General features: G+C 46.3%; 3 protein-coding genes and 1 long non-coding RNA gene across 4 annotated transcripts; 3 read left to right on the top strand and 1 right to left on the bottom strand.

Moving 5' to 3' along the window:
* Positions 1–711: 711 nt before the first annotated feature.
* LOC112305039 (olfactory receptor 10H2-like) lies at positions 712–6,184 on the bottom strand. Its single transcript, XM_045195575.2, has one exon. The coding sequence runs from the start codon at positions 5,452–5,454 to the stop codon at positions 4,453–4,455; it is 1,002 nt and encodes a 333-aa protein (XP_045051510.1). The 5' UTR covers positions 5,455–6,184; the 3' UTR covers positions 712–4,452.
* Positions 6,185–16,246: 10,062 nt separating this feature from the next.
* LOC112305274 (large ribosomal subunit protein eL36-like) lies at positions 16,247–16,561 on the top strand. The gene has a single exon (XM_024561006.1). It carries the CDS (start codon positions 16,247–16,249, stop codon positions 16,559–16,561), a length of 315 nt encoding a protein of 104 aa, XP_024416774.1.
* A 3,260-nt stretch (positions 16,562–19,821) lies between these two features.
* LOC123479767 (uncharacterized) lies at positions 19,822–20,640 on the top strand. Its single transcript, XR_006655512.1, has 3 exons — positions 19,822–19,926; positions 20,351–20,415; positions 20,521–20,640. It is a non-coding gene; the product is annotated as an uncharacterized lncRNA (long non-coding RNA).
* A 1,601-nt stretch (positions 20,641–22,241) lies between these two features.
* LOC112305038 (olfactory receptor 2Z1-like) lies at positions 22,242–25,198 on the top strand. Its single transcript, XM_045195827.2, has one exon. The coding sequence runs from the start codon at positions 23,385–23,387 to the stop codon at positions 24,366–24,368; it is 984 nt and encodes a 327-aa protein (XP_045051762.2). The 5' UTR covers positions 22,242–23,384; the 3' UTR covers positions 24,369–25,198.
* Positions 25,199–27,673: the final 2,475 nt, after the last annotated feature.

The raw sequence follows: 27,673 nt of genomic DNA on the forward strand, positions 1-27,673 counted from the left end.
ACCCACAAGCAAGGGCATGGGGTCAACATTTCAGAAGAGTAGAGCAAGAGAGGTGAAGGCAGTAAATTGCATCTCTCAAGCTGGCCTTTGCCCCCAACAATTAGCATTGAAACACCGAGGGGGGTTCCAGCTAGCACAGGGAGCCATCCCTTATAGCCGGACGATCTCCCCATCAACAACCATTCTCTGTTCTCCAGGCCCTTGAATCACTTCTCTGGGCCCTGGCCCTGCCTTGGGACACCAAAGGGTGCAGCGCAGAGGGGACCATTAGCCAGGAATGACAAACACCTAGGAATGCAGGCATGGGTGTACTTCAGAAAGTGGAAGCTAAGTAACAGAGGGGAAGGGAGGATAGGGTCTCTGGAGGTTGGGGGTCCTGGATGACAGCAGTGAGCAGAGGGGCCGGGCTGTGGTGTGGAGGGCCAGCACCCCAAAACCCTGGTTGTTTACCTTTTGGCATTTATCCTTATTTTCCATCACCAGATGGTAAAGATGGCTTCTACTTTTGGTCTTTTGAGAGAAAAGAAATGCAAGGGTTTTTTGGAGGGGTGAAGGAATCTGGGGTCAGGCAAGGGAGACACACACCTTGACTTCCAAATTTCAGGTAAGTGATTAAGATAAATCACATTTAATGCAATATTTTGAAAAGCCAAAATTAATGCAAAAATTCCATGATAAACAAGAAATCAATGTTAAATAAAGACAGGGTACAACACTGCACTTTCTCAGCCCTGCCTCACCCATCTCGCTCTGACAGCTGTTCACTAAGTTCAACTTCTTAGGTTGTTTTAAATTTACAAAACAAGAATTCAAACTAAAGTAAAAGAGCACAAGGAAGGTTTATTTAAACCCCAGAATACACTGACATCGGTCAACCAAACTACAACCAGCCCGTTTGTTCTCTGATGACTGCAGGGAACCACGCTGACGCCTCCCAGACATCACCCGGACGCCAGCTTTGCTGTCGGTTCTTTCACATTCACAGTCTGACTCTTACCTATTTTCCAGGACAACCGTATATTTCAAGATGCCTCCCCATCCCTGATCAGCTAAAGAGCCCTGGGAGTTGGGGAAGGCTTTCCTGAGGAGGTGCCATCTAAGGTCAGACCTAAGGATGTGTAGGAGTAAGGAAAGGGAGTTCCGGGCAGAAGACAAGCAAGTACAAAATTCCTGAGGTCAGAGTGCACTTGGTTTATTGCAGGAGCAGCCAGGGAGCTAGTGGAGCTGAAGTGCTGGGGAGGGCTGGGGGATGGAGTTGCAGATGAAGCGCTGACTCGACCACACAAGGTTTGTACTGGAGCCTCGGGCTATAAGCAGAGGGGCCATCCTTCAGATTGCTGGCTCCTTACCCACGTCGTACAGGCACCGCAGTTGGTCAGAGCACCATCCTGACACCAAGGTTGTGGGTTCAGTCCCTTGTCAGGGCACGTACGGGAATCCACCGATGGCCCTGGTCGGGGTGGCTCCATCGTCCACGCCGTCCACCAAAAGGTCGGGGATGCGAGTCCTGCTCAGGACACAGCCTAGGTTGTGGGTTCAATTTCTGATTGGGGTGCATATGGGAGGAAGTCAATCAATGTTTCTCTCTGTCCCGCTAAAATCAATAAACATATTTTTAAAAAAGAATCAACCAGTGAATGCATAAATAAGTGGAAAAACAAATCGATGTTTCTCTCTCTCTCCCTTCCTCTCTCTAAGAATCAATTTAAAAAATTAAAAAACATATCCCTCATACATGACAACTCCAAGAGGGACAGTCTTCCCATCTGTACTCTTCACAATCTGTACGGGAGGCAAAAAATGTCCCCAGATCTTTCTCATTAACAATGTTAGGTCTTCCCAAGATAGCCCAGGAGCCTGGCTTTAAAAGGAGTCACAGTTTTCTTCAGGTCAAAAAACTTCGTGTTTTGAGATGACATTCTTTTCTGTACTAGTGCATCTGCAGCAGGAGACTCCACAGCCAGTTTTGTTGGATGTACAATGTGTCTCCCCAGTTCCCTCACGCTGCTCGTTTCTTTCTAAGCACTTGAGGATGGCGTATTTTTAGTTCTGGACTCATTTCATTGCTGCCAGCTAATATTGGTCTCTTCTTTCCAATCCAGGTCTTTTTCCCTTCTTGGAACAGACAGGCCCCCGCTGGGTATGCTTCTGAGCCCCAGTTCTGACTTAAAGAATTCTAGTTTTTTCACTTCAGGGATAAGACCTTAAGTTAACAGACTTCATCTCTTTATATGTCAGTTTTCTCATCTTCAGAAATGGAACTAATAATTTGATCTTCCTTGTGAAATAAAATAGTGGATGTGTTAAGCGTTTAAGACCATAATTATCATTAGTCATCAGGGAATGCAAATCAGAACCACAATAAGGAACTCCTGGAATAGCTATAATCAAAATGTTAGATAAGTGAGTGTCGGTGAGAATGGAAGAACTGGAACTCCTGCGCACTGCCGGTGGGGGTGTAAAACGGTGCAGCCACTGCGGAAAACAGTCAGCAGCTCCTCAAATGATGAAACATAGAGCTACCTGGGACTCAGTAACTCCACTGGGGGGTAGAAATGCGCCCCAAAATGAAAACGTATGTCCATGCAAAAACTAAAACAAGAATGTTTATAGTAGCAACACTCATGGTAGCTAAAGGTGGAAATAATCCTAATATCTATCAACAGGTGAATAAATAAACAAAAATGTAGTAAATCTAAACTATGGAATGTTACTCGGTCATAACAAGGAATGAGAGTACTGATACAGGCCACGACATGGATAAACCTCGAAAACATTATGTTAAATAAAAGACCCAAAGGGTTAGATAAATGATTCCATTTACACAAAATCTCCAGAAAGTGCAAATCTATAGAGACAGTAGATTAGTGGTTGCTTAGGGCTGAAGGAAAGGGGGAAAGAGGGAGGACAGCTAAAGGTTGTAGGGCTTCTTTTGGAGGTAATGAAAATGTTCTAAGTTGACTGTGGTGGTGATTACATACCTTTTTAAGTGGGTGGATTATATGGTATGTGAATTATAGCTCAGTAAAGCTATTTTAAAAAGACCATACTTAGCCCATGATAAATGCTCAAAAAAATGGAAGCTGTTATCAGCATAACTATTAACAAAGAAGGAAGGAAGGAGGGAAGGAGGGAAGGAGGGAAGGATGGAAGGAAGGAAGGAGGGAAAGGGGCTACTTCTGTCTCCAGTCCAAATATCCAGCTTTATTCTGAGCTATAGATTCTGTTGAGCAGTGTCCCCATTGTGTCATCCCCAGACCACCGCCAGCAGCATCTGTGCTAGAGTACCAGACTCTAGAGCGCCTCCCAGACCCACTGAATCAGACACTCTGGGTGAGACCCAGCAGCCTGTGACTTAACCAGCCCCTCTGGTGACTCTGATGTGCCCCCAAGTTGCAGACCTGTTGCCAAAGAGGACTCACTTGGCCGACTTCATACTACATCCCTGCTCCTCACTGGCTCCATGACCCTGGGCAAGTCCCAAACCTCACTGTGTCCATCTCCTCATCTTTAAATGCGGTGTGACCACAGGGGCTGCCTGACCTGCCTGAGCACTCCCTTTTGATGTAGGGCCCAGCCTGCAGGTGCACCTGCCCAACATACGTGACTCCCAACACATGAAAGAGAAATGACATTTTATTGAGGATTTCAAGGGAGTTGGGGAAAGAGATCTGTATCAGACACTCTACAGGCAACCTTATATTCATGTCCCTGCTTTTTCCTCTAATGTCTTCACCAGCCACTGGGTCTGGGTCCAGTGCCAGGAATCGGGTTTTTCTTCCTGTCCCTTCCCTTTCCCTTAAGTCAGCTACCACTTTCTCACTCTTCTCCCATACCCTCAGCTCATTTCTCTACACATCTCTTTTCTCCCAAGGAGAAATCCAGGTCCCCTTTCTCTTTGTAATTTGCACCCTGAGGCCTGTCATTCAGCTCAGCCAACAGAGGCCCCTCATAGGAGGAAACACCCTTCCTGCAAAAACACGAAGAACTAAAATGAAATATCATTTCACCATAAAAATGCTTTCCTTTTCTCAAGACAATAGTTATAATGAGAGGGAATGATGTGTCTGTAGCACAGAACGTGATGCTTGGTACACAGGAGGCGCCAAACCACTGTCACTGTTTATGTCCCTGTTGTTTTGGGCAGAGCAAGCATCCCTCACTCATTCATTCAATATAAGCCATGAACACAAGTCCCCCAACACCACAATGTGGGCATCCCCTCCTCTAGGCCACTCTCAGGCACAGGAAACAGGAATATTGTCACACAAGGTCAATATTGGGAAGGTCATGACCCCAGTGAATCCAGGAGAAATGAGGTCAGACAGACTGGGAAAGGAGAGAGCTTACAGAGCACTTGCTATGGGTGAAGGTAGGGGGAGTTCACATATAAGAATCGTCACCAGTGGAGCATAATTTTACACATTTTACAAGTGGAAGACTGAAGTGTCTTCACCCACCACATCCCCTGCCATGACACCAGCCACTTTGGGAGCTCTGTAGAAAGGGCTTGCTGAGGAAGGTCTTCTTCATGGCGTTCTTCAGCTCCTTGTTCCTGAGGCTGAAGATAATGGGGCTGAGGAAGGGTGTGAGGACTGTGTAGCTGACGCCCATCAGGGTGTCTCCTTCCAGAGACTGGGGACCCTTGGACTTGAGGTAGATCACAGAGGCGAAGCCATAGTGCACGACCACCACAGTGAGGTGGGATGCACATGTGGAGAAGGCCCTGTGCCGGCCCTCAGCAGAGGGGATCCTCAAGATGGCAGCCACGATGGAGGCATAGGAGAGGAGGATGAGGAGACAGCAGCCCAGCAGGGCCATGATGCACACCAGGCCCACACCCTTGGCCACATCTGGTACATTATTTCCACAGGCCAACTTCACAAGAGGTGGCACATGGCAAAAAAAATGGTGGATCTCATTGGGCCCACAGAAGGTGAGGTGGAAAATGGCTGTTGTCACCACCAGCCCCATAACCAAGCCACCTGCCCAAGACCAGGCCACCAGGCAGGCACAGCCATGGGGACTCATGAGCACGTTGTAGCGCAGGGGGTGGCAGATGGCCACGTAGCGGTCATAGCCCATGACCGTGAGCAGGAAGGAGTGGGTGAAGCCAAATGTGAAGGAGAAGAACATCTGGCTGGCACAGGCCTCGAAGGCGATGGAGCGGTGGGTGGAGAGCAGGTCGGCCAGCATGCGCGGGATGATGGTGAAGGTGTAGAGGATCTCGGAGACAGAGAGGGCGCACAGGAAGAGGTACATGGGTGTGTGGAGGCTGCGCTCACCCCAGATGGTGGTCATGATGAGCAGGTTCCCCAGCAGCGTGAACAGGTACATCAGCAGGAACAGCAGGAAGAACATCAGCTGAAGGTGGGAGAAGGTGGAGAAGCCGACAAGGATGAATTCAGACACTAAGGTGTGGTTTAGCCCCAGCATGGCGGTCACAGCTGGCATGGGAGAGAGGGAAGACCTCAGCAGGTAGAAACTTGAGGTCTCTAGTGAGCTTGTCTGGGAGGACTTCCTTGAGGAGCTCCTTCACTTCTCCACGTTATGGTGAGTTTATTTGCAAATGACGTTCATAATAATGGGCTGTGCTTCATGGAGCCACTTGAGGTTTAAATACAATCATGCATTTAAAATGCTTACCACAAGTCCTGACACATAGTAAGAGTTCAATGAATAAATAATAATAATAATAATAATTACTACTATTTTTAAATCCCAGTAGTAGGAACTCAGGGTCTCTATTCAGTCACACCTGTGTGGAGTTGTTAATGAGCAAGAGCTCGCTGCACGGCGTGCACAGGAGCCAGGACTATGGCACCGGCTCATGAGAAAAGAAAGAGCTTTTGTGTGTGCGTTCAGCCAAGGAGACTGGAGGCAAGGCTCCAGTCTGTTTCCCAGGTCCAGGGTGGGGGCAGGATTTAAGGGGTTTCAGCACCAGATCTTCCTGGACAGCAGACCCTTCGCCTCTGAAAGAGTGTGGGAGGACAGGTTCAGGTGAGGGTCCCGTCCTTTGTTTCCGTGGGAGGAGCAGCTGAGGGTTCACATGGGTTACGCTGAGCGGTGTATCCAAAGTTTAATCTTTGGTCCCAGGGTCTTGTTAGAAACAGGACAGGGCCCGTTTGAGCTGGTTCTGCAGTTACAGAGTCCACACTTTAGAATTTTTCATTGTTTTTAGCCATTTTTCTAAATAGGAATGAAAAATTTAAAAGAAAGCAACAATTCAGTCCTTTAAAAAATTATTATGGTGGGATCTTTTATTTTTTAAATAATTATTAAAAAATTATTTTTTCAATTACATTTAGTGTTATTTTGTATTAGTTTCAGGTGTACACCACAGTGGTTAGACAATCATATACTTTACAAAGTGACCCCCTGATATTTCCAGGGCCCACCTGGCTCCACACATAGTTATTACAGTATTACTGACCATATTTTCTATGCTGTACTTACATCCCCACGACTATCTGTGACTGCCAGCTGTGTTTCTCAATCCCTCAGCTTTCTCACCCAGTCCCCCAGCCCCCTCCACTCGGGCAGCTGTCAGTCTGTTCTCTGTGTCTGTGAGTCTGTTTCTGTTTTGTTTGTTTGTTTATGTTGCTCTTTAGGTTCCACATATAGAGAAATCATATGGTATTTGTCTTTCTCTGACTGACTGACTTCACTTAGCATAATACCCTCTAGGTCCACCCATTTTTTTTATAGTCGAGTAATATTATGCATCAGGGTTTTTTTTATCCACTCGTCTATTGATGGACACTTGGGTTGCTTCCAAATCTTGGTTATTGTAAGTAACAGTGCAATGAACGTGGGGTGCATATATTCTTTCAAATTAGTGTTTTGGGTTTTAAGAGATATACCCAGAAGTGGAATCACTGGGTCATAAAGTAGTTCCATTTTTAACTTTTGAGGAGCCTCCATACTGTTTTCCACAGTGGCTGCACCATATGGTGGGATCTTTAATAAAATTTTTTGAATTGGAAAAATCTGGTGCTGGTTAGAGCTTGCCTTTGAAAGGATAATGCAAATCCTGTGATCACTGTGCCTAAATATTCCTGAACCGTCTGCAAGGCTTCAGCAGTAAGTGGCAGCTATTTTCTTCTCACACAAAACTCTACATGTTATTCACATGAGTTAAAAATTTTTGAGCCCCAGCCAGTGTGGCTCAGTTAGCTGGGCATCATCCCGGTTGGATTCCCTGTCAGGGCACGTGCATGGGCTGCAGGTTCTTATCACGGAAAGCAGCCAATCAATGTTTCTCTCTCATTGATGTTTCTCTCTCTTTCTCCCTCCCTTCTCTAAAGTCAAAAATTAAAAATTAAAAAAAAAACACCTCCTTTAAAAAGTTTTGTTTTAAAACACTGCTTCAGCAACAACATTGGGTTGGTTCCTGAATCTTTTTGAACCTTAGTTTTCTCATCCCTTAAAGGAACTTGGTCCTGATAACCCTCAGCGACGAGGTTGTTATGAGGATTAAACAAGATAGAAATATAAGGCCCTTTCACAGCGCCTGCTGTAAACAGTGGAGGTTAAGGTTGAGGACGGGCCTGATTGACCAGAAGTGGATCCTCTTAAAATGTAGCAATCTATGGTTTATCTCTCTTTTAACTGGTGCATTTAATACATGTCTCTTTTTGGTAATTACTGTTGTTTTGGACTTAATTCCATCATTTTATTTAATACTTGTGCAAAATGTAAATATACATTAATAAAAATAGCTAATATATACATATACATGCATATTTAACATATACAAAGACAAAAATATGCACATACTCCTATCTGCTAAACCAAATACACATGCTAAAAAAAAACAAACAACAAATAGACAAAAAAAAAACAACCTAGTAAGAACATTGAACTTTCACCAAAAAGGACCTGTGTGAGGCCATAAAGGAAGTCTAGGTAAATTTCCAAGAGCCACTATTCCAAAGACCCGGGTACCTTACCACGCTGCGCCGAAACTGGGCCTCGATAAGAAGAGGATGCCTGGAAGTTCCCATGCACTCGGAACTCAGTATTGGGTGGAACCCTTTGACAGCGGCATAGTAACATATTACTCACTAAACTCTGGGCTAAACAGAAAATTAAGAAATACCAAGAACAGAGTGATAATGAAAAGTTGAAACAACTAAATGTAATGGATTGTGCCGTGGAATAGAAAAAAGATATTGTGGAAAAACTAGAGAGAATCTAGTAAGAGCTGTAGCTTGCTATGCAGCGTTATGCCGATGTTAACTTCCCGGTTCTGATCTTTGTTCTGGTGTCCTGTCAGATGCTGACATTTGAGGAGGCTGAGTGAGGGGCACACAAAAATGTTTGGTATTGGTTTTGCAACTTTTAAAGTTTAAAATTAGTTAAAAAGAAGAAGTTTTAAAAAACAAGGTACCATCCAAAGTAGCACAAAATCTATCAAGTATCTACAATTAATTTAGATAAGTACCCACAAGACCTCCACAGAGAACAAGGGAACCTCTAATTAATAGAAACCACGGCAGATGATGTAAATAAGTGGACAGAATGGAAAGACAGTATCTCTATATTCAATGTAATATTCTCAGAAAAACCAAGTTTGAGAAGGATGGTAAACGTATTCTAACATTTCTATGAAAAGATAATGAGCCATGAATAGCTAAGTCAACCTTGAAATGAAGAGTGGGAGGAGGGGGTGGAAACTGCCTTCGGAGAATCTGAGAATTCCCCAGAAGCTGGGTGTAGGGTTATTGCAAGGACAGGCAGACCAGTGGACGCTTCAGATATGAAGCCATTCAGACATGGTTAAGGCTACGCCACAGATAAATCAGACAAGGACAAATTGTCCAGTGATGCTGTAGGGGAGAGCATCTCTCTATACAAAAACAAAATTGGACTTTCAATTAGAGAGGTTCAAGATGGATTAATAGCCTAATTGAAAAATGAAAACATAGCTAATAAAAGAAAGTGTAGTGGGATCTTTGTGACCTAAGAACAGGAAATGAGTTCTTTAAAGTGAAAAATCACAAACTGTAAAATAATTAATTCCATTACATCAAAATTATGAATCTTTCCCTGGCCGAATGGCTCTGTTGGAGCATCGCCCCCTGCACCAAAGGTTGTGGGTTCGGGGCGCACACAGGAGGCAACCAATGGGTGTTTCTCACATCGCTGTTTGTCTCTCTCTCTGTCTGTCTTTCCCTTCCTCTCTCTCTAAATTCAATAAATATATCCTTGGATAAGGGTTAAAAATAAAAATTAAAAAATTAGAAATCATATTAACAAAGAGCACCGTGGACAACGTTAACAGATGACAGAGAGCAGGAACATATTGGCAACGTTAAAGAAGTCCTAGAGGCCTGCCGGACCCCATCAGTCTGCAGTTAACGACATGTTCGCGCACACTTAACAGCTTGTTAGGAGTGTAGACAACGAGGCTGCATTGTAATCATCAGACTCGCTAAGAGGCTAGGTTTTAATTATTCCCACCACATAAAAGAAATGCTAGTTACATGACCTGACAAAGGTGCTACCGCTACAATAATAATCATATTGCAATATATAAATGTATTAAATTAAGATGTACACTTTAAATTTACATGGGTATATGTCAAATATATCTCAATTAAAAGCCTTGTTAAGAAGGGAGGTCTTATGTTAAGTATTGTTACCACACAAAAAGTAGAGGCACACGAGAAACCTCTGGGGCCAAGGACATGCTCATCACCTTGATTGTGGCGATGGCGTTGCAGACGTAGGTGTCTGTCCAGCCCCGTGAAAATGCACACCTTAAATATGTGCAGGTGTTTGTTGATTATGTGTACCTCAATAACCCTGCAAAAACACCAGCAGGAGACTGACACCTAGACCCTACGAGGAATGTCTGCAGACCGAGGGGAAAGAGACTGGAACTGGGAGGGAAGTGGGCAGAGCGCGGGCTCAGGTGATGTGCAGAAGGGGAAACGGAGCCGTCGATAGGAAATGAAGACAGGCTGCCACTCCTGAGCAGTTAGAGGAATGCGATTTAAAGCAGCAACTTGGCACCAACTTGTCAGAGTTACGCCTGTCAGAGAAGCAAAAATTAGAAAGCTGGATGCTGAGCTGGGGTGGCCCAGATGCGAAGATGAGTGAACCTTAGTCCTCCTGGCGGGTGCCTGGCGGCCAAATGAGGGGAACTCGTGCCCTCGGTCCCGCAAACACCTGAATGAAACATTCACACAGGTCAGTGAGGGGACACAGTCAAGAATGTTCATTGCAGCACCATCTGTGTTGGCAGAGAGTTGGGGACAATCTCAGAGACACCCACTATCTGTGGGAGTAGAGAAATAAAATGTGGTGGGGTGCACCATGAAACCCTAAACAAATTGGGGGTGGGGGAAGCAGACCTCACATAGCAACATGGATGGTTCTTACAACATAGCACTGGGTTAAACATTAGGAAAAAGTAGGAGCCTCCAGCACAGCATAATGCGCCACAGTCACAAACCAAGGAAAGCTGAGGGCCACCAGAAGCTGGAAGAAACAAGGAAGGGTCCTCTCCTGGAACCTTCAGAGGGAGCGTGGCCCTGCTGACACCTTGGATGGGAGGGGATACATTTCTGGTGTTCTAAGCCACCTGGTTTGTGGTACTTTGCTACAGTAGCCATAGGAAACAACCACAGGCACACACGACTACACATACACAAACACCCTCAGCACACTCAGAAGCACACACAGGTGATACACACAGGAGCACACACACGCATGTGACACACCCAGTGTGACCCTTCCCCTAACCTGATACAAAGATCACTCCCTGCCTGGACACAGGCCCTGGCAACTGGGGCTGCTGTGGGGGAAGAAGGCAGCCAAGATGGACTCTCAGTGTGGGACCAGGAGCCCAGACCAGTTCACCCAGCTTGGAGCTGGAACTGGGGCTGCAGGCTCCCCTCTCTGTCCTCCTCATCCCTACGTCCTTTTCTCAGCTAGGGCCTCCCTCTGCCCAAGTTCTCCATGATTCAAATGTTCTCCCCCTTCCAGCTCCCATAGCTCTCATCACCTGCTCCTGGAAAATGGTAAAAACAGAAGCACCACTTGCCTTGCTCTCTGGGGGGAGCCAGCCTGCAGCCTGGCCGGGGCCAACAGTGGGGTGGGGGGCGAGCTTTATCTTTGCAGGCATTTTCCCAGGGGTGGGTTCCCTCAGGTGTGTCCCAGGAGCGTGGGCATGTGGGATGCCAGGGCCTCCACATCCTAAGAGGGCAGCAGGGGCCCTGAGAGCTCTTCCTTCCTAACTTCCTAACTTCCTCCCTCCCTCCCTCTCTCCCTCCTCTTTCCCTCCCTTCTGTCTTTCTTTCCTCCCTTCCTTTCCTCCTTTCATCCTTCCACTCCCCTTTTCTCCTTCCCTCCCTTCTTCCTTCATCCATCTAGCAAGTCTTCACTGAGCCCTGGCTAAGGAACTCCATCGGGATCTGACACCCTAAAGAGAAGCCTGCCATCACCCAGCACTGAAGAAGCCCTCTGTCTTGGGAGAGGCAAAGCCGGGCATAGACACACCCCTCCTTGTGGTCAGAGCTAGATTGCGGGACACCCACTGAAGGAAGGTGGACCACCTTGCCAGCAGGGATACTGAAGCTGAGCCTAGGAGGGCAGTTCTTCCTTTGGCTGTGTCTTAGTCTTGCCCTCCTGCCTGCTTTGCCTGCCCCCTTCCCATCTTAGGCAGTACCAACCTTCCCTCCTCTGACTAAAACCCTCCAAGGGCAGGATGCAGATGCCCTCAACCCCTTGGGGTCAAGGGAAGGTCAGAGAGCAAGGCAGAAGCTGAAGGAGCCCAGAGTGGGAGTCCAGGGATGTGGCCTGGGTGCGGGCAGCTGGAGGCTTCCCAGAAAAAGGTAAACTGCAGTGGGTCTTACAGAGCGGTTTCTCTTGGACAGCAGAAGTGTCCAGGGTCTTCTGGCCAAACTGGAGAGTCCCACTTCTCTTCTCAATCAAGTTCAACCCTATTCCCGTTGTCCTAGAGGTCCAAGCCAGGCAGTCTGACATTAGGATATTCATTCCTCCCTGTGATGTAGTAAAACATAAATATTTGCTCTTGGTCTTTGTTCCTAGTTCTTCTTTTAATGGAAATGTAACTGATGTGCAACATTGTATCAATGTCACATGTACACCGTAGTGATTCGTGTGTGTATGCATTGCAGAATGATCACAACAATGCTAGTTATGATCTGTCTTCACTCACAGTTATATAAACCTTTTCTTGTGTAGAGAACTTTTAAGATTTACTTTCTCAGCAACTTTCAAATGTGAAATATATTGTTATTAATTGTAGTCACCAGATTTTACACCATGTCCTCATGACTTATTTATTTCATATCTGGAATTTTGTGCCCCCTGATCCCCTTCACCCATTTCATCCAGCCTTCCACCCGCTCCCCTCCGGCAAACGCTAGTCTGCTCTCTGTAGCTGTGAGTTCGGTTTCGTTTAGTTTGTTCATTTGTTTTGTGTTGTGCTGTGTTTAGATTCTGCATCTAAGTAAAATCATAAGGTATTTGTCTTTCTCTGTCGAACTCACTTCACGGTGCATAATACCCTCGGGTCCACCTATGTTGTTGCAAATGGCAGATTTTATTCTTTTCATTTCTGAGTGATACTGTACACATGCACCACACCTTTATTCATTCATACACTGGTGAGCATCTAGGTTGTTTCCATATCTTGGCTATTGTAAATAATGCTGCAATGAACACTTTCATTTTCAAATTAGTTTTCTTTGAATACCCAGAAGTGGAATTGCTGGATCATATGGTAGTTCTTTTAATTCTTTGAGGAAACTCCATACTGTTTTCTGTAGTAACTGAATCCATTTACAAGCCCAATTGTGCTCAAGGGCTCCCTTTTGTCCACACCCTCAACATCACTTGTCATTTCTTGTTTTATTCTTTTTTTTATAATAGCCATTTTGACAGGTGTGAGATGCCCTCATTGTGTCCCTGGTTCTTGACACTCGGCTCCTAACATCCTTAGACTCTCCAGAGTGATGAGTGTTTTGTGTTTTGGGACTCTGGGGAGGTGACCGCTGGCTGGGGGCCCGAGGAAGCTTCAGGATGGCACCAGAAGGACTCAGGCATGATTAGAGCTGGAACTTTCAGCCCCACCCCCATGACGTCTGGGGAGGGGAATGGGGTTGAAGATGTGGTTAATCACCAGTGATTGGCTGCTGATTTAATCAACCAAGCATAGGGGATGCAACCTGCATAAATTGCATAAATAAATAACAGAATTTGGAGAACTTCTGGGTAGGTGAACATGCTGAGGTGAAGGGAAGATGGTGCACCCAGAGTGTGGAAGTGTCTCTCAGAACTCCAGGCTGACAGCAAACTCCGGAGAACCAGCCCATGTGATGAGAGAGAGACCATGGGCTCCTGGTCTGGCAGACACCTCTCGTCATGCCTGCATTGTAGGTGTGTGGACCTTCACTGTGTGACTACTCACTGTCACAGTTACATAGTAAATATCCATAAACACATACATTTATATATTTTTGCATGTGCATTCTGTTTCACAATAAAAGGCAAAAAATGTAAGGGATATAAAAAATTCTTTGCAAAGTTAAACTGCTATATAACTGCTAAGCATTATGTATACAATATATATGGATAATTGGGATATACAACTCTATATATACACATTAGTATATATACTAATAGGATAAGGGGCTTTTATTACCCTCTTTTCCTTTTTGTGATCAAATGTAAAAACAGACTAACTTTTCAGTTCGGATGGCCTGCTTGAGGTCTTTGCACCGAACAGCGTTTTCTGGGGATCTGTTTCAGAGGCCGGCGCAGTAGTCATGTTGTCTGGTTTTTACACAGCACCGTTGGCTTTTACATGACTACCAGTTCGGAATCTTTGTCTGTCCGATATTGGCTAATAGGGTCTTCTAACTAATTCCCATAAATTGTTTTTCCACCGTCCGGGGGAGAAATTGTTTGAGGAAGGTCGAAGGTAAAGACAGAGACTCCATACACCCAGACTCACTGTCTGGCCACTTGGAGGAGTTGGGGAAATAAAAATCAAGACCTAAAGAACACGCCAAGTTCTATGTATAGGATTAGCTAAATTTATTAACGAACAAAGAAAACATCCAGGATGCACGCGTGTAACCTGCAGGTGGGCGCGGAGCTATGGCGGATTTGCAGCTTCATCTCCACGGCGTTAAAGCTGCGGTCGATGTGCCTCCTCCCCCTTGCGTCACAGTGCGCAGTTATGGAATCTGCGCTGGCATTCTGCACTAGTCGTGACTTCATTTCTTGATGTTTCGGCACCTATTGTGGGTTCTGGAGACACAGACCGAGCTCTGGAGGAAAGCCGACAACTCGCCCCGAGCACGCCCTTCATACGCAAAGCAGCCCTTACCCCCAACCACCTCTCTGATGGGCCCTCACACATCAGGCCATTATCCACCTGCCTGAGTCACCCCAGGCCCAGATTGTACAGGACTAGGAACAATTGCCCCAGAGCCTGCCAAAATTATTCAAGTTGGCCAACCCTAAGCCTGTTCACCCTCCCACACCCATTCCTTCCTCCCGCTCCCTCTGCTCCAGCCCGATCCTGGGGCTTCCCCACGTGGCTCGCAGGGCACGCCTGGCCTCCTGCATCTGGAGTAAAACCCTCCTCGATGGCAGTAATTTCCAGGTGAGTGGGCCTTGCCATGCCTGCTTAAACAAGTCCAGGTTCAGCTATAAAATAAGCAAGTCACGGGATGTAGTGTACAGAAAAACTTCTGTGACTGCGTAGTGACCCGTGCTAACTGCGCTACACTTGCCGTGGTGAGCACTTCGCAATATGTGCAAATACTGAGTCCCGCTGGACGCTTGAAACTAACGCGATGCTACACGTCAGTTACACCTCAATGAAAAAACGTCCCAGGTACACTTAGAACGTGTTTTCATGAAAGTCACTCATACAGCCCTGGCTGGTGTGGCTCCATGGATTGAGGAAAGGTCTCCAGTTAGATTTCTGGTCGGGGCACATGCCTGGGTTGCAGGCCAGTTCCCTGGTTGGGGAGCATGAGAGGGAACAGGTCAATGTATCTCTCCCTCTCTTCCTCCCTCCTTTCCAGTCTCTCTAAAAATAAATAAATAAAATCTTTAAGAAAAAAAATCTCACTCATTCATCCTGTTCTGAACCCCCTGCAGCTGCCCCTGGCAGTGCGTCTGGTCACATCTTACAGCACTCCTCAGTAAGGTCAGATTAGTCAGCTCCCAACGTTAAATTGTCTGGTGCTGGGTCTCTCTCTGACAGATTAGAGGAGAAAACCATCCCCCACAATGATCTCCCGCCTGGTCTCCAGTGGGATGCTAGGTTGAAGTATGATTTATGTTGAAAATTAAAATAGTTTACAAGCTTAGCTGAGGTTCCTTTGCTGTTGGGTATGGAAGCTCATGGGGTCAGAGGAGCCTCCCCCACAACCGCCTCCCAGGGTCAGAGCATCACATCAGACTCCAGCCTGTCGAAGTGCATTAAAGGTCTTCCTTGCCCAACCCCTTGTCTCACCTGCTGCCTGTGGTCTGGGTGCAGGTTTGGGCCCGGCGGTCTTGACTTTCTGCGCAGTCCTCCAGCGCGCACCTGCCTTCAGCCCAGGCAGCAGCCAGCTCTGCTTTGAGCTGTCTCCACCTTGCAGTTATTCTCCCCCAGCCCTTGAAAGGAAACTTTCCCTTTCCCAGACAGAGAGATGGACAGCTCTCTCTGTCTCTCTCCCTGACTTGGTGTCCTCACCCATGAGGCATGGGCGGGTTCATGGAACCATAAAAACAAATACAGCAGTGCCCTCCTATCCAGGGGGATATGTTCCAAGACCCCCAGCAGATGTCTGAAACCGCAGAGAGTATTGACTCTTATACACAAGCGTCCTGCTGTATTGGGCTTCACAGGTGTTGCGTGTTTTACAAATCGAAGGCTAAGCTGGTCAGCACTTAGATGTGCCGTGTGCTGGAGGCAGTCTAGGGGGAAGGTGTGTGTTTACAACCTTGGGCAGAAAATCGTGTCTGGCAGGGCTGTGACTCACACCCTTCAATGCCAGGGGCCTGGGCTTCCCCCTGTCTGTTTCGTTTGACAATATGCCATCCAGAGACACACACCGAGACCCTTTCCATTTCTTCAGTGACCTTGCCAAGGTCCTCGTGGGCACTGATGCCTTCAATGCTTTTCTGAAGCATACGTGAGTTCTGTGAGCAGCTTCAGAGAACATGGATTTGACCCTTCCGCCACGGCTGCCATGGAGGAACAGCAGCCATGGCTCTCCGCTACCCCATGGCCATGGGCCTCAACAAGGGCCACAAAGTGACAAAGAACGTGAGCAAGCTGAGCCACTGCTGCCGCGGGCGCCTCACCAAGCACACCAAGTTCATGCGGGACATGATCCGAGTGGTGTGTGGCTTTGCCCCCTACGAGCAGTGCGCCATGGGGCTGCTCAAGGTCTCCAAGGACACGAGGGCCCTGAAGTTCATCAAGAAAAGCGTGGGGACACACATCCGGTCCAAGAGGAAGAGAGAGGAGCTGGGCAATGTCCTTGCAGCCTTGAGGGAGGCAGCAGCCAAGAAGGACTGAGCCCCATGCCCTTGCGTAATCAAATCTGTTCAGAAAAGAAAAAAGAATATGGATTTGAGAAGGCATTACTCCAAATAAGTAGACTAAGGAGGCTGGGCTAGTTTTGGTGATTTTTCACTCAGAAGAGAGTCTCTGAAAATCAGTAACGTTATTTTCTGTTGTGCACGTGTGTCCATGCTAAAAAAAAAAACCCCTCACGTCCCCTTTTCCCAGAAGAGGATAAAGGACTTTTTAAAGAATCTTCACCCGAGGATATAGTCATGGATTCTAGAGAGAGATAAAGGAGGAGAGAGAGAGAAACATGGCAACACTGACGTGAGAGAGAAACACCCGTCGCTTGCCTCCCAGATACGCCCGGAATGGGGATTGAGCCCACAACCTTTTGGTGTACAGGACAGGGCTCCAACCAGCTGACCCACTTGGCCAGGGTGAGAGAAGGACTTCTGAATGACCTGACACAATTGTTTGAATTTAGATTCTGTGGAAAGTTCCATTATCCACCGCGGTGCTTTCCACTTTCCTGGAACTGCGATTTGAAAACTGTATGTCCCGGGATAATTCCAGTCCCAAGGGCCCTAGCTCCCATGGTTGTTCATTTTCTCTCTGACAAAAAATAAAGGGTGGGGAGATAAAAAGGAGCTTTCTGATGCAACACTGTATCCCAGAGTCTCTATCCTCAGGCAATTTTGTCAGTCACCCCACAGACCAAGGCAAGATTCATTCTCTGAAGGTGCTGGATTCCAGGCAGGCTCTAACAAGATGTCCCAGGACAAGAATTGAAGTGTGTGTGGGTGTCAAGGGGAGTTCTCTCAGACACTGGCAAACGGAGGTGAGAGTCTGGTACCCCTCTGCTTGTGGGGGTGTCTGGGTCCTGGGCATGATTAGAGGGAAGGTATTGATAGCAAGAAAGCCCCAGGAACTGATGGTTTTAGAATGCATTTTCATAAATACACTGAGTTTGACTATATGCAGGCATTTGGAGGGAGAGTGATAGTACATTGTTCTTAATCCTGCCCAGCTTGCAGGTGGGCATCTAACCATTTGTTTTATCTCAGCTGATCAGCACTGCCAGGAGCCTGAGCGTGCCAGGGGAAGTCATCTGTTTTAAAGTCCAGACTTGAACTGGCACAGAAGCTGCCGAGCTGGGAAGATCATTGCTGAGAGATTGGACTTAGGACACACTCCCTGGCACAGCCCAGAGACCCCTTCAGCGGTCTGCTAGGGATGGTCTAAAACACGGCCACCCTGATGCAGCTTCAGAGATAAGATCAGGTTAGCCTGGAGGGCCAGAGCTGAAAGCACCAGGCCCCCGGGGGACCATCAGAGGAGGGGGAACACGTGACTTGGAACTGGTCGGAATGGGTGCAGCTCTGACAGTCAATCCCTTCATCACCTAAGACACGCCATTACGCTAAGTATTTTCCTCACAGTTTTATTCATTCAGAAAGTGCTTATGGAGTGCTTGCTGTGCACCTGGTGTGCTATGTGGTTGGAAGGGAGGGTCGAATAGACGATAAAAGCAGAAGTGGTTTGTGAATTGGGCTCTCAAGTCACTCATTTGATTACCAATTCGTCAAGAGAGGCAAAGGAGGGCCGGCAGAGGATCTTGAATGGGTCACAGGCACTTCTGCTTCTATGGACTTCTTCCTCCATAAACAAATAACATTAAAATTATATTTTATAGCTTGTTGTTGGCATAAAGACATGTACTCCAGATTGGATAGACTCCTTTTTTTTTCTTTTGAATTTAAAAGAAATCAAAACCTTTCTGTGGCCTTTCTATGTCTGATGGAGAAAGGGCTCATGCTCGCTCCATCATAGGTGAGAGATGCTGTGAGGGTTTTATTGGCCCAATGCCTCTTCTCTCGTCTTTCATTTTCAAGCAAAAGGCATCAGGTCTGAAATGCAGGCAGCAAAGAGGAAAACAAGAAAAGGAAGGGTTTTGAAAGTCAACTCAAAAAACTGGCTGGAGGGGTTCTTCAACCCAAGGTGTGGAGGGGCTGGTTTAGGACAAGAAGAGAACAAACTCTAGGCCAAGACTTGTCTCTGTCTAGCCCTGCCTGCCTGACTGGGGAGGTGGGTTTAGTGGAGGGAACTGTCTTTTACCTAAAATGTCCTGAAGGAAGAATATGTGGAAAGCCCAAGGCAAACCATGACAAGATGGGTCACAGTCCTGTTGGAGAAGCTATTTACAGGGACCCCAAAATCTGGTGGTGGGGAGGGGAGGCGGGGGATGTTCTGCTCTGTGGATTCACCATTTCCACCACCTGGTAATTCTGGAAAGGAAGGTGAGGTCAGGGAAACCCAGCCCTGAGTGTGTGAAGGAAGGAGGGGGGCCTTTATGGGTAAGACATTGGAGAGATGCTGTATAGTCTGCAGAGGCAGAGGATCTGAAGTACCAGTTGGTGGTGGTGAGTTCACATCATGTTCCAGAGCAGTCGACACTCCTTGGAGGTAAACCAGAGTTGACCTGCATGGTATTTTTCAAGGCGGAGACTGAGTGGCCATTGGCCAATCAGCTGAGATGACCACCATGCCAGAACTGGGTGAGTGACCAGAGGGAACATGGGGCAAGAACATCCAAGAGAACCCTGGATCCCTTAACTGGTGAGGTGGCTTCTGCCCCAGGCCAGGCAGTAAGACAGTGATCCAATCGAAGAGGTAAACATCATGTGATTGGGGCAGGAAAGCCAAAGGTTTACTTGGAGAAGCAGTACCTGAATAATCCATTATCTTTAGTTGGAAAGTAAGATATGAAGGGAAATGCAGGAACTCTGAGGTTGTACCAGCTTTTGTCTAAAAATTGATCCTACCACTTGTTTCCTGGGTGATCTCGGCTTAATGTATGAGTTTCCTGTGGCTGCTGTAACAAAACACCACAAACTTGGTGGCTTAAAAAAAATAGAAATTTATTCTCTCCTTGTTCTGGAGGCCAGAAGTCCGAGATCAAGGTGTGAACAAAGTCAATGCATTCTGGAGGCTCCGAGGGAGAACCTGTCTGAAGACTCCATGCCTGGTGGCTCTGGAAGTCCCTGGTGTTCCCTGACTCACAGCTGGGTGACTTTAGTCTCCACCTCTGTCTTCACGTGACCGTCTTCTCTGTTTCTATGTGTGGCTTCTCCTCTTTGCATCAGGACACTGGTCACAGGATTTAGGGCTAAATCCTAAATCCAGGATAATTTCATTTCAAGATCCTTAACTAATCACATCGGCAAAGACCCTCTTCCAAATAAGGTCACAGTCACTGGTACCAAGTTGATGCGAAACCGGGACAACACTATTCATTTAATCCAGTATAGTCAGTGACTACACTTCTTTCCGTCTCTGTTCCATCTCCCATACAAGACAGATAATAACACCTACTGGTAAGAATCAAGTGAAAAAAGTGCCTGTAAAATACTTGGAATTATCTCACCCAAAATGTCAATGGTGCCAAGGTTGAGAAACCCATCAACTGAAACCCGTCAGCCATTCTCTGATCTTAGCCTGGTGCCCAGTATGTAGTAAATGCTTAATAGAAATCAGCTCTCTTTTCTTCCCTTTAAATGGGGGGGCAGGTGGAGATAGAGATCAAAAGAACCGAGTACATTGTCCACTTGGAAATCCTTTGACAAGGTCCAGTGGGACTATTTGGCTATGAGTTGGCCCCAAAAGATAAAGATTAAAGAACAAGCTTTCTATACAGAGATGTGGAGACAATGCAATTGTCCAGGGATTTAGGTTTGGACTAGTTTTACTTATATTTCCTCTTAAATGTGTCTGGAAATTCAATTTCACAATTAATTCTAGGTATGTATGGGACATGACACTGAACAACCACATCAGTGGACTCAAGACCTTCCAGAAGCCTCCAGGTAAGGTCAGAGGAAGGTGTGGGATTTCAGTGGACAGGTTTCTCAGCCTTGGTGCTATTGAAATTTGTGACATATAATTCTCTGTGGCCGTCTCGCACATCGTAGGGTGTTCAGCGCATCCCTGGCCTCTACTCATGAGATGTCAGTAACACCTCCAACTGTGACAACCAAGAGTGTCTCCAGAGATTGTAAATGTCTCCTGGGCAGGGAAAAGGACAAAAGCACCTCTAGGTGAGACCCACTGAGTTAAACTAGTAACAGGGGGATTGTCGTGTAGAAGAACATTACTGAGAATGAACTTAAATTAATAAATTTTTGCCATACTACTGGGCAAGAGTTATAGTGTTGAATAATGTCAACAAAAAAGCTAATATGTATTGAGCAATCTTATTAAATTCCAGACACTGAGCTAAGCACCCAGCATACATTCATTGTCCAGCCATGTGAAAATGTTTCAGAAGTCACCCACCTGATCTTTTCTAATGTTTACATTTCTTCTACGGTGTGAATAATAGTTGTGAACTTAAGAAATTGCCACACAGTTCTCATTGTGCTAAACTTTTTAATTCGTTGTCTCATTTAATGCTTGTAGTTGCTCCTATGAAGAAGGTCTCATTTATCCCAATAGACAGATGAGGAAACTGAGCTCCAGAAAGGTTAAATAACCTGCCCAAGGTCACAAAGTCCCAAAGATATGATGAAGCTGAATTGACATTCAAATCTTGCTCTGAGCCCAGAGTGTGTTCTCTTCATTATATGCCATACAATCTACACACACCATGTTCCTTCTCCTTGGAATGACCTTTCTTTCTCTACACACCTAGAAAATAACCCTACCTGACTTTCACAACTCACCGCAAAGGTCCCCCCTTCTGCAAAGCATTTTCTGACACCCTCCAGGCAGAGTTGGGCATGAGCCCCTGGGAACCCCCAGCATAATATACACTGTCCTAACGTGGTTTGCTTACCTACTTGCACCTCCTGTCAAACTCTAAGCTCTTTGAGGGTGGTGCTAAGAGGTCTTTGTACCTCCAGTTCATACATCATGGATCGAATAAGACAGACACTACCTCATAAAGCTCTCCATTCAACCATAATTGGCCTGTCTAGTTTCCACCCACAGCTAGAAACAGGCAGTTGGATCTTCTCCCTCCTTCTTATTAACAGGTAGCTTTTGAGGGCAGCTCTCTTCTGTCCAGAGCTGCTGCCCTCAACCACATCATGTTTAGGAACTAGCAAGTTCCTAAAAGATCACTCTGCTTATATTTCACGTCTATTTCTATGAAAAAGTATATGCCTTACTTGTTTCTTTGTTTCTTGTGTCTCATGAGAGCAGAGGCTTTGTCCATCTTTTTCACCACTGTGTAGCTTATGGCTCCTTCAGGGATTGGCACTTAGGAGGAACTGAATTAATATTCATTGAATGAATGGTTGGGGATGGGATAATAACAAGCTTTTGTGTGATGAAAGATCAGAATAGGCAGTGATTTAAAGGGCTGACTTTAGTGCAACATCGACATCAGTGAAACAGAGAGAGAGAGAGAGACAGAGTGAAGGGGACAGTCAGCAGTTAGACAAGGGAAAGACCCTTGACCAAGTTTCATGATTAGAAGGAACCAAGTCAGAAAAGATGAAAGACAGCCAAACTAAGTAAAATCAATGGTTTGGGCACCAGAGGGTCTTTTTCTTTTTTTAACCTTACCCAAGGACATTTGTTTTCATTGTTTTTAGAGAGAAAAGAAAGGAGAGATAGAAACATCAGCGTGAGAGATTCATGGTTGGTTGCCTCCCGTATGTGCCCGGACCTGGGATTGTACAAGCCCAGACAGGGGTCAAACCCACAACACTTCTGTTATGGGATGATGCTCTGACCAACCGAGCCACACCATTCAGTGCAGGCATTGAGTAGACACCGACCCAACACTGACTCTTCCTGGTCTCTGAGCAGCCCACTTCCTTTGGACATCTGGTAAAGCAAAGCTGTTCAAGGTCTATGCAAGGTCGAATCCTCCTGGTCTTAAAATGTGGGCTTCTCTATACTTACCTGTACACATCTCTGTTCTTCCCCATTGATGGTGGCAGCAGACACCACTTTGGCTCAGAAGTTGTCAGAAGTTGAAGATGATGTGTGTAAATAATACTCCAGGGCTATCTTCAAGGTGATGTTGAAGGTAAGAAGGTCACATATAAGTGTTCTTAGTTAGGCACAGGCGGTCCATCCTGATCCTTCATCTCCTTTGTCCACTGCATTCATTCAGCAGGATTTTACTGAGCACTTAATACATGAGCATAATGCTCTCCACTCCTACCCTATGAAATTAAGCCTCAAGATGACGTCTGATATTCTGGAAAACTTGCCATCCACCATTCCAGACCATCCGGTTCCAACCTCTGTCACTCGTGTGCCTTTTTACTGTGTAGATGCCTTGAGTCCACATCCTAAATATCATCCCACCTATGACTCTTTCCAGACATTGCCCCCCAATTTGGCAAATTTGGAAATGAGAATTTCCTCATGGTTTTAATATTGGATCCATCTTCATCACCCCCATCATTTGACAGTCTCCCTACTTCATATTCTAGTCTATTCAGAATCCTCCTTCCACTTTGTCCCCGGGGTATCTGGAACAATGTGTATTCCAATATTCCACTGGGGCTGATTTGCACTCTGTGGCTTGGGGACACACAGTTTAACTGCAAGTGCTAATGAATAGTGCTTGCCTGGAGGGTGAAGGCAAGAATTTTACAAAGAAAGGGGAATAGCAGGGCACCATTTTGCTGTTTTCCATCTCCTGACTAGATCAGGCATCACGAATCAATCACGGTGCTTTGTTTCCTGCTGCAACTGAATGTGCTCATCATCCCTCCCAGGAGACTCCAGCAGCCCCTGTCAAACGATTGCAGTTGGTACATAAGGTGAAACTACTCCCCACTGAGACTTCTTGCCAAATATTCAGTTCTTTCCGCAGATGAATAATGCCTCCCAGAGGATGGGGGAATCAAATCAATCAATGACCTTGGACTTCACTCTCATGGGGCTCTTCAGCCACTCAGGGCCACATATGGTCCTATTTTCCCTTGTGGTCACCATATTCACTGTGGGCCTTCTGGGCAATGCCATCCTGTTCTTCCTGATCCAGACAAACTCCCGGCTCCACACACCCATGTACTTTCTGCTCAGCCAACTCTCCCTGTTGGACGTTGGCTTCCCACTCATCACCATCCCCAAGATGGCGGTTGACTTCCTCCAGGGGGAGAGTTCCATCTCTTTTGGGGGCTGTGCAGCTCAGATGTTTTCCCTGATGCTGTTGGGTGTCGCTGAGGGCGTTCTGCTGTCCCTTATGTCTTATGACCGCTATGTTGCTGTGTGCCACCCCCTCCATTATCCTGTGCTCATGAGACGTCAGGTGTGCCTGCTCATGGTGGGCACCTCCTGGATGTCAGGTGTGCTTGTGGCCTCCATCCAGACCTCTGTCGCTCTGCACTTCCCCTACTGTGCCTCCCATGCTGTGGGCCACTTCTTCTGTGAGCTGCCAGCTCTGCTGAAGCTCTCGTGTGCAGACACTTCTGCCCATGAGTTGGCGCTGTCCATCTCGGGAGTGCTGATCTTGCTGCTTCCCCTGTCCCTCATCGCTGCCTCTTACAGCCAGGTGTTGGGAGCTGTTGTCCGCATGCGCTCATCTGAGGCCCGACACAAGGCCTTCACCACCTGCTCCTCGCACATCACAGTCGTGGGGCTTTTCTATGGGGCAGCCGTGTTCATGTACATGGTGCCAGGAACGTACCACAGCCCACAGCAAGACAACGTGGTCTCCCTCTTCTACAGTCTCATCACCCCCACACTCAACCCGCTCATCTATAGCCTGAGGAACCAAGAAGTTCAAGTGGCTTTGGTCAAGGTCCTCGGCAGAACCAGTTTCAGATCAAAGAGAAGACCCTATAGTGGGTGCTGAATTGCCCAGGGGACCCTCCTTTATATCTAAGACCTTTGTTCCATTTGCAGTCCATGTGGTGCAAGGTGTACTGCAGTCAGCTCCCTTCCTCCGCCGAGACTCACTTTTTCTGTTGTGGATTTGCAGGACACAAACATAGTGATCTCATAGCAAAAAGAGGAGGGGTTGGGTTATTTAGTCTTAAATAGAAGGAAATTTTTACTATATGAAGGACAATCCAACATCAGAGATGGGCCCCAGCTCATGGATATTTTGGTCACCTGGTAGTGTCCAGCCTTACAGTCACTCTTATACGTTTCTGCACAGTGAGTGAAGTGTTGGAGATCCAATCCTTAAAGTCCAAGCAAGAAGGAGGACTCGGGGGCGGTGCTCCGGCAGTGATGCTCGGACGATCCCTGCCTGTGCTGGTTCTTAGCAGTGTCTTTGTCTGAGTCACATTTAAATTTTACAAGCGTGGAAGACTGTCACCAGACATGCCCCTGGTTAGACAGCCAAAGCAGGTGTTACTTTTGCCGTCTCAGTCACCACAGAACAGACAGGTCACTCTTGAATGATTCGTCAGGATGATGTATGATTAGATATTCCAATTAGTAAGCTTCTGTTATCAGCACCAATGCGAACAAGAGTTAAGATTACTCAGTTAAGGATTTCCAGAGGAATGATCTATCTTTGTTCTTTATCTTTGCAGAGATGTTTATCTAATGAATCTTTGGATTAAGAATAACAGCCATTTCTATGCATACAAAGGCTCAGTTGGCATGTCATCCTAAGCATTTTTTAAAACATCTTCACCCGAGGACACTTTAAAATTACCTTGAAGGAAAGAGAGAGAGAGAGAGAGAGAGAGAGAGAGAGAGAGAGAGAGAGCGCTAGAGAGAATCATCAATTGATTGCCTCTTGTACACACCTGGCCCGGGGATCACATGCGCCCAGATGGGGAATCAAAGGCGCCCAGATGGGAGACTGATCCTGCCACCCAGGTATGTGTCCTGACCAGGAATCAAACCTGAAACCTTTTGGTACGGGATGATGCTCCAGCCAGCTGAGCCGCACCAGCCAGAGCCAGTTGGCTTTATTTTTTACACATTTCATGGACACTGCAGAAAGAGTGAAAGGCTTTAAGCCACATTCAGTGGGGAAAATGAGGAGCCTGGTTGCCACGCCTCCCCTTCCCTCACCCGCACCATCGACCTGTCAGAAGGCCTGGATCACTCACCTCTTCCCCCTGCCTTCTTCCTTCTCTCACACAGTCGAGATGTCTAAAAGATGAACTAAAGTGTACACATTTTTTGCTTTAATAGATAGTCCCAAAATACCCTGCAAAGATTGCCACCTGTGAATGAGAGTGTTCACTTCCCCAAATACGTCACCAACATTGTGAGTGATAAAACTTCACATTTTTCTCAGTTTCCTGGAGAAAAATTGTATTTCTTGATTGTATTACTTTTAATATATCCCCGATTTTCAGTGAGGACGCACATCTTCTCATAAGTTTATTAGATGTTCAAATTTCCTTGACTATGGATTTCTTGTAAAAAGTATGCAGAGCAAATCATGAAAATACTAACCATAGAAAAGTTGCTGAGCCCTAGATGATGTAGCTCAGTTGGTTGGAGTGTTATCCCATAAACCAAAAGGCTGTGAGTTTGACTCCCAGCCAGGGCTCATGCCTCAGTTGCTGGTTGGGTCCCCACTTGGGGCGCATGCAAGAGGCAGCCAATCGATGTTTCCCTCTCACACTGATGTTCCTCTCTCTCTCCCCCCTCCTTTCCCCTTCTCTAAAAAATCAATAAGCATGTCCTCTGGTGAGGGCTAAAAGAAATAAAGAAAAAAAATGGTATGTAGTGTATACAGGGTAAATACGCTGGACAAAGGGATGATTCATGTTCTGAGAGGGATGGAGCGGGACGGCACAAGATTGCATCACCCTGCTACTCAGAATGGCATGTCATTTAAAGTGTATGAGTTGTTTATTTCTGGAATTCGCCATTTAATATTTTTGGACTGCGGTTGCCCAAGGGTAACTGAAACAGAAAGTGAAACTGTGGATAAAGGGGACTATTGTATTAATACCAGACAAAGCACACTTGAAAATAATGGTGGTTATCAGAAGTAAAGAAGAACATTTCATAATGATAAAAAGGTCAATTCATTAAGAAGATAGATATATCTTTTATATACTTATAAGGTATATATTTATAAAGGTATATATCTTTATATATAAATATGCAGAATATATGTATGACATATATCACACACACACATATATAAAATAGATGAATTCACTCCTCAATCCCATTCACATTAATCCTTAACTGTTCCATGCCTGTATTCCAAACCAATAGCTAGGGGGCGCTAGCGTTTCAAAATCAAGTAGGTCGGTCCCAAGATTCTCCAAAGGCAAATTTTGCCACGGGGAATGCTGCCATTTGTACTGTACGGCTTTTGAGGAAAGTTCTCCTCAGGATAAGTGACTCAGAGATCCGCATCTCTCACCACCCGAGGATCAGTAGAAGTGGAGGAAAAGGAAAAAGAAAGAACTGATGGATGCTGCTTGCTTTCCTCTAGAGGTCACATCTAGCAGCGGTTCCACCTAAGGCAAGACAATCATTTGGCATCTCAGTCTCTAACAAGGCACTCGGGGGTTGGGATATGAGCACTCAGGTTCATTCCTGAGGGACTGCATACCTACCTTCCTACCACTCGAAGCCTCAGACCCCCTTCTCCACGCAACCCAGCTTACCACTCAACAGATACAACCAGATCCAGAAAGCAGAACTATAGAGGCCACCTTGAGCTTAGTGCCTGACACCATAACTCACCTGCCAGTTAAGTGGGGAGAAAGGTAAACAGGTGGGAGCAGAAGGTAAGAGCAAGAGTTCTGGAGTCAACCAAACCTGCTGTGTGACATCGAGCAAGAGACTTTGCCTCTCTGAGCCCTGACTAATTTGTCTTCATATTGTATAAATGGGACCAGAAAGTCTTCATATATGTAAGCTGTACTGGCTCCAATATCAAAATGTTTAATAACAGAGGCCTTTGGGACCAAGAAGACTCCCCGTGCTTCGAAGTCTTCCTCTAAAGAATTAGGAGTAATGGCGACATAAATAAAAGAATGAAGAGGGAACTTTGGGTACAAAAGCAAAGAAGTGTGAAAAGAATGTTGTATCGGGGGAGAAGAGCACTTCTTTCTCATTGGAATTTGGGTTTCTTGGAGATAGGACAACTGTGAGAGAAGAGGAGGAGGATTTGGGAGGCCATCGACGGCTTTAAGTTGATTTTCACGCAGCCCCGAGTTGGGTTTG

The sequence above is a fragment of the Desmodus rotundus genome, chromosome 9 (assembly GCF_022682495.2).
Source record: "Desmodus rotundus isolate HL8 chromosome 9, HLdesRot8A.1, whole genome shotgun sequence".
Lineage (NCBI taxonomy): Eukaryota > Metazoa > Chordata > Mammalia > Chiroptera > Phyllostomidae > Desmodus > Desmodus rotundus.

Coding starts and splice junctions, on each gene's coding strand:
- LOC112305039 (XM_045195575.2), bottom strand. CDS start 5,454: ATGCCAGCTGTGACCGCCATGCTGGGGCTAAACCACACCTTAGTGTCT.
- LOC112305274 (XM_024561006.1), top strand. CDS start 16,247: ATGGCTCTCCGCTACCCCATGGCCATGGGCCTCAACAAGGGCCACAAA.
- LOC112305038 (XM_045195827.2), top strand. CDS start 23,385: ATGAATAATGCCTCCCAGAGGATGGGGGAATCAAATCAATCAATGACC.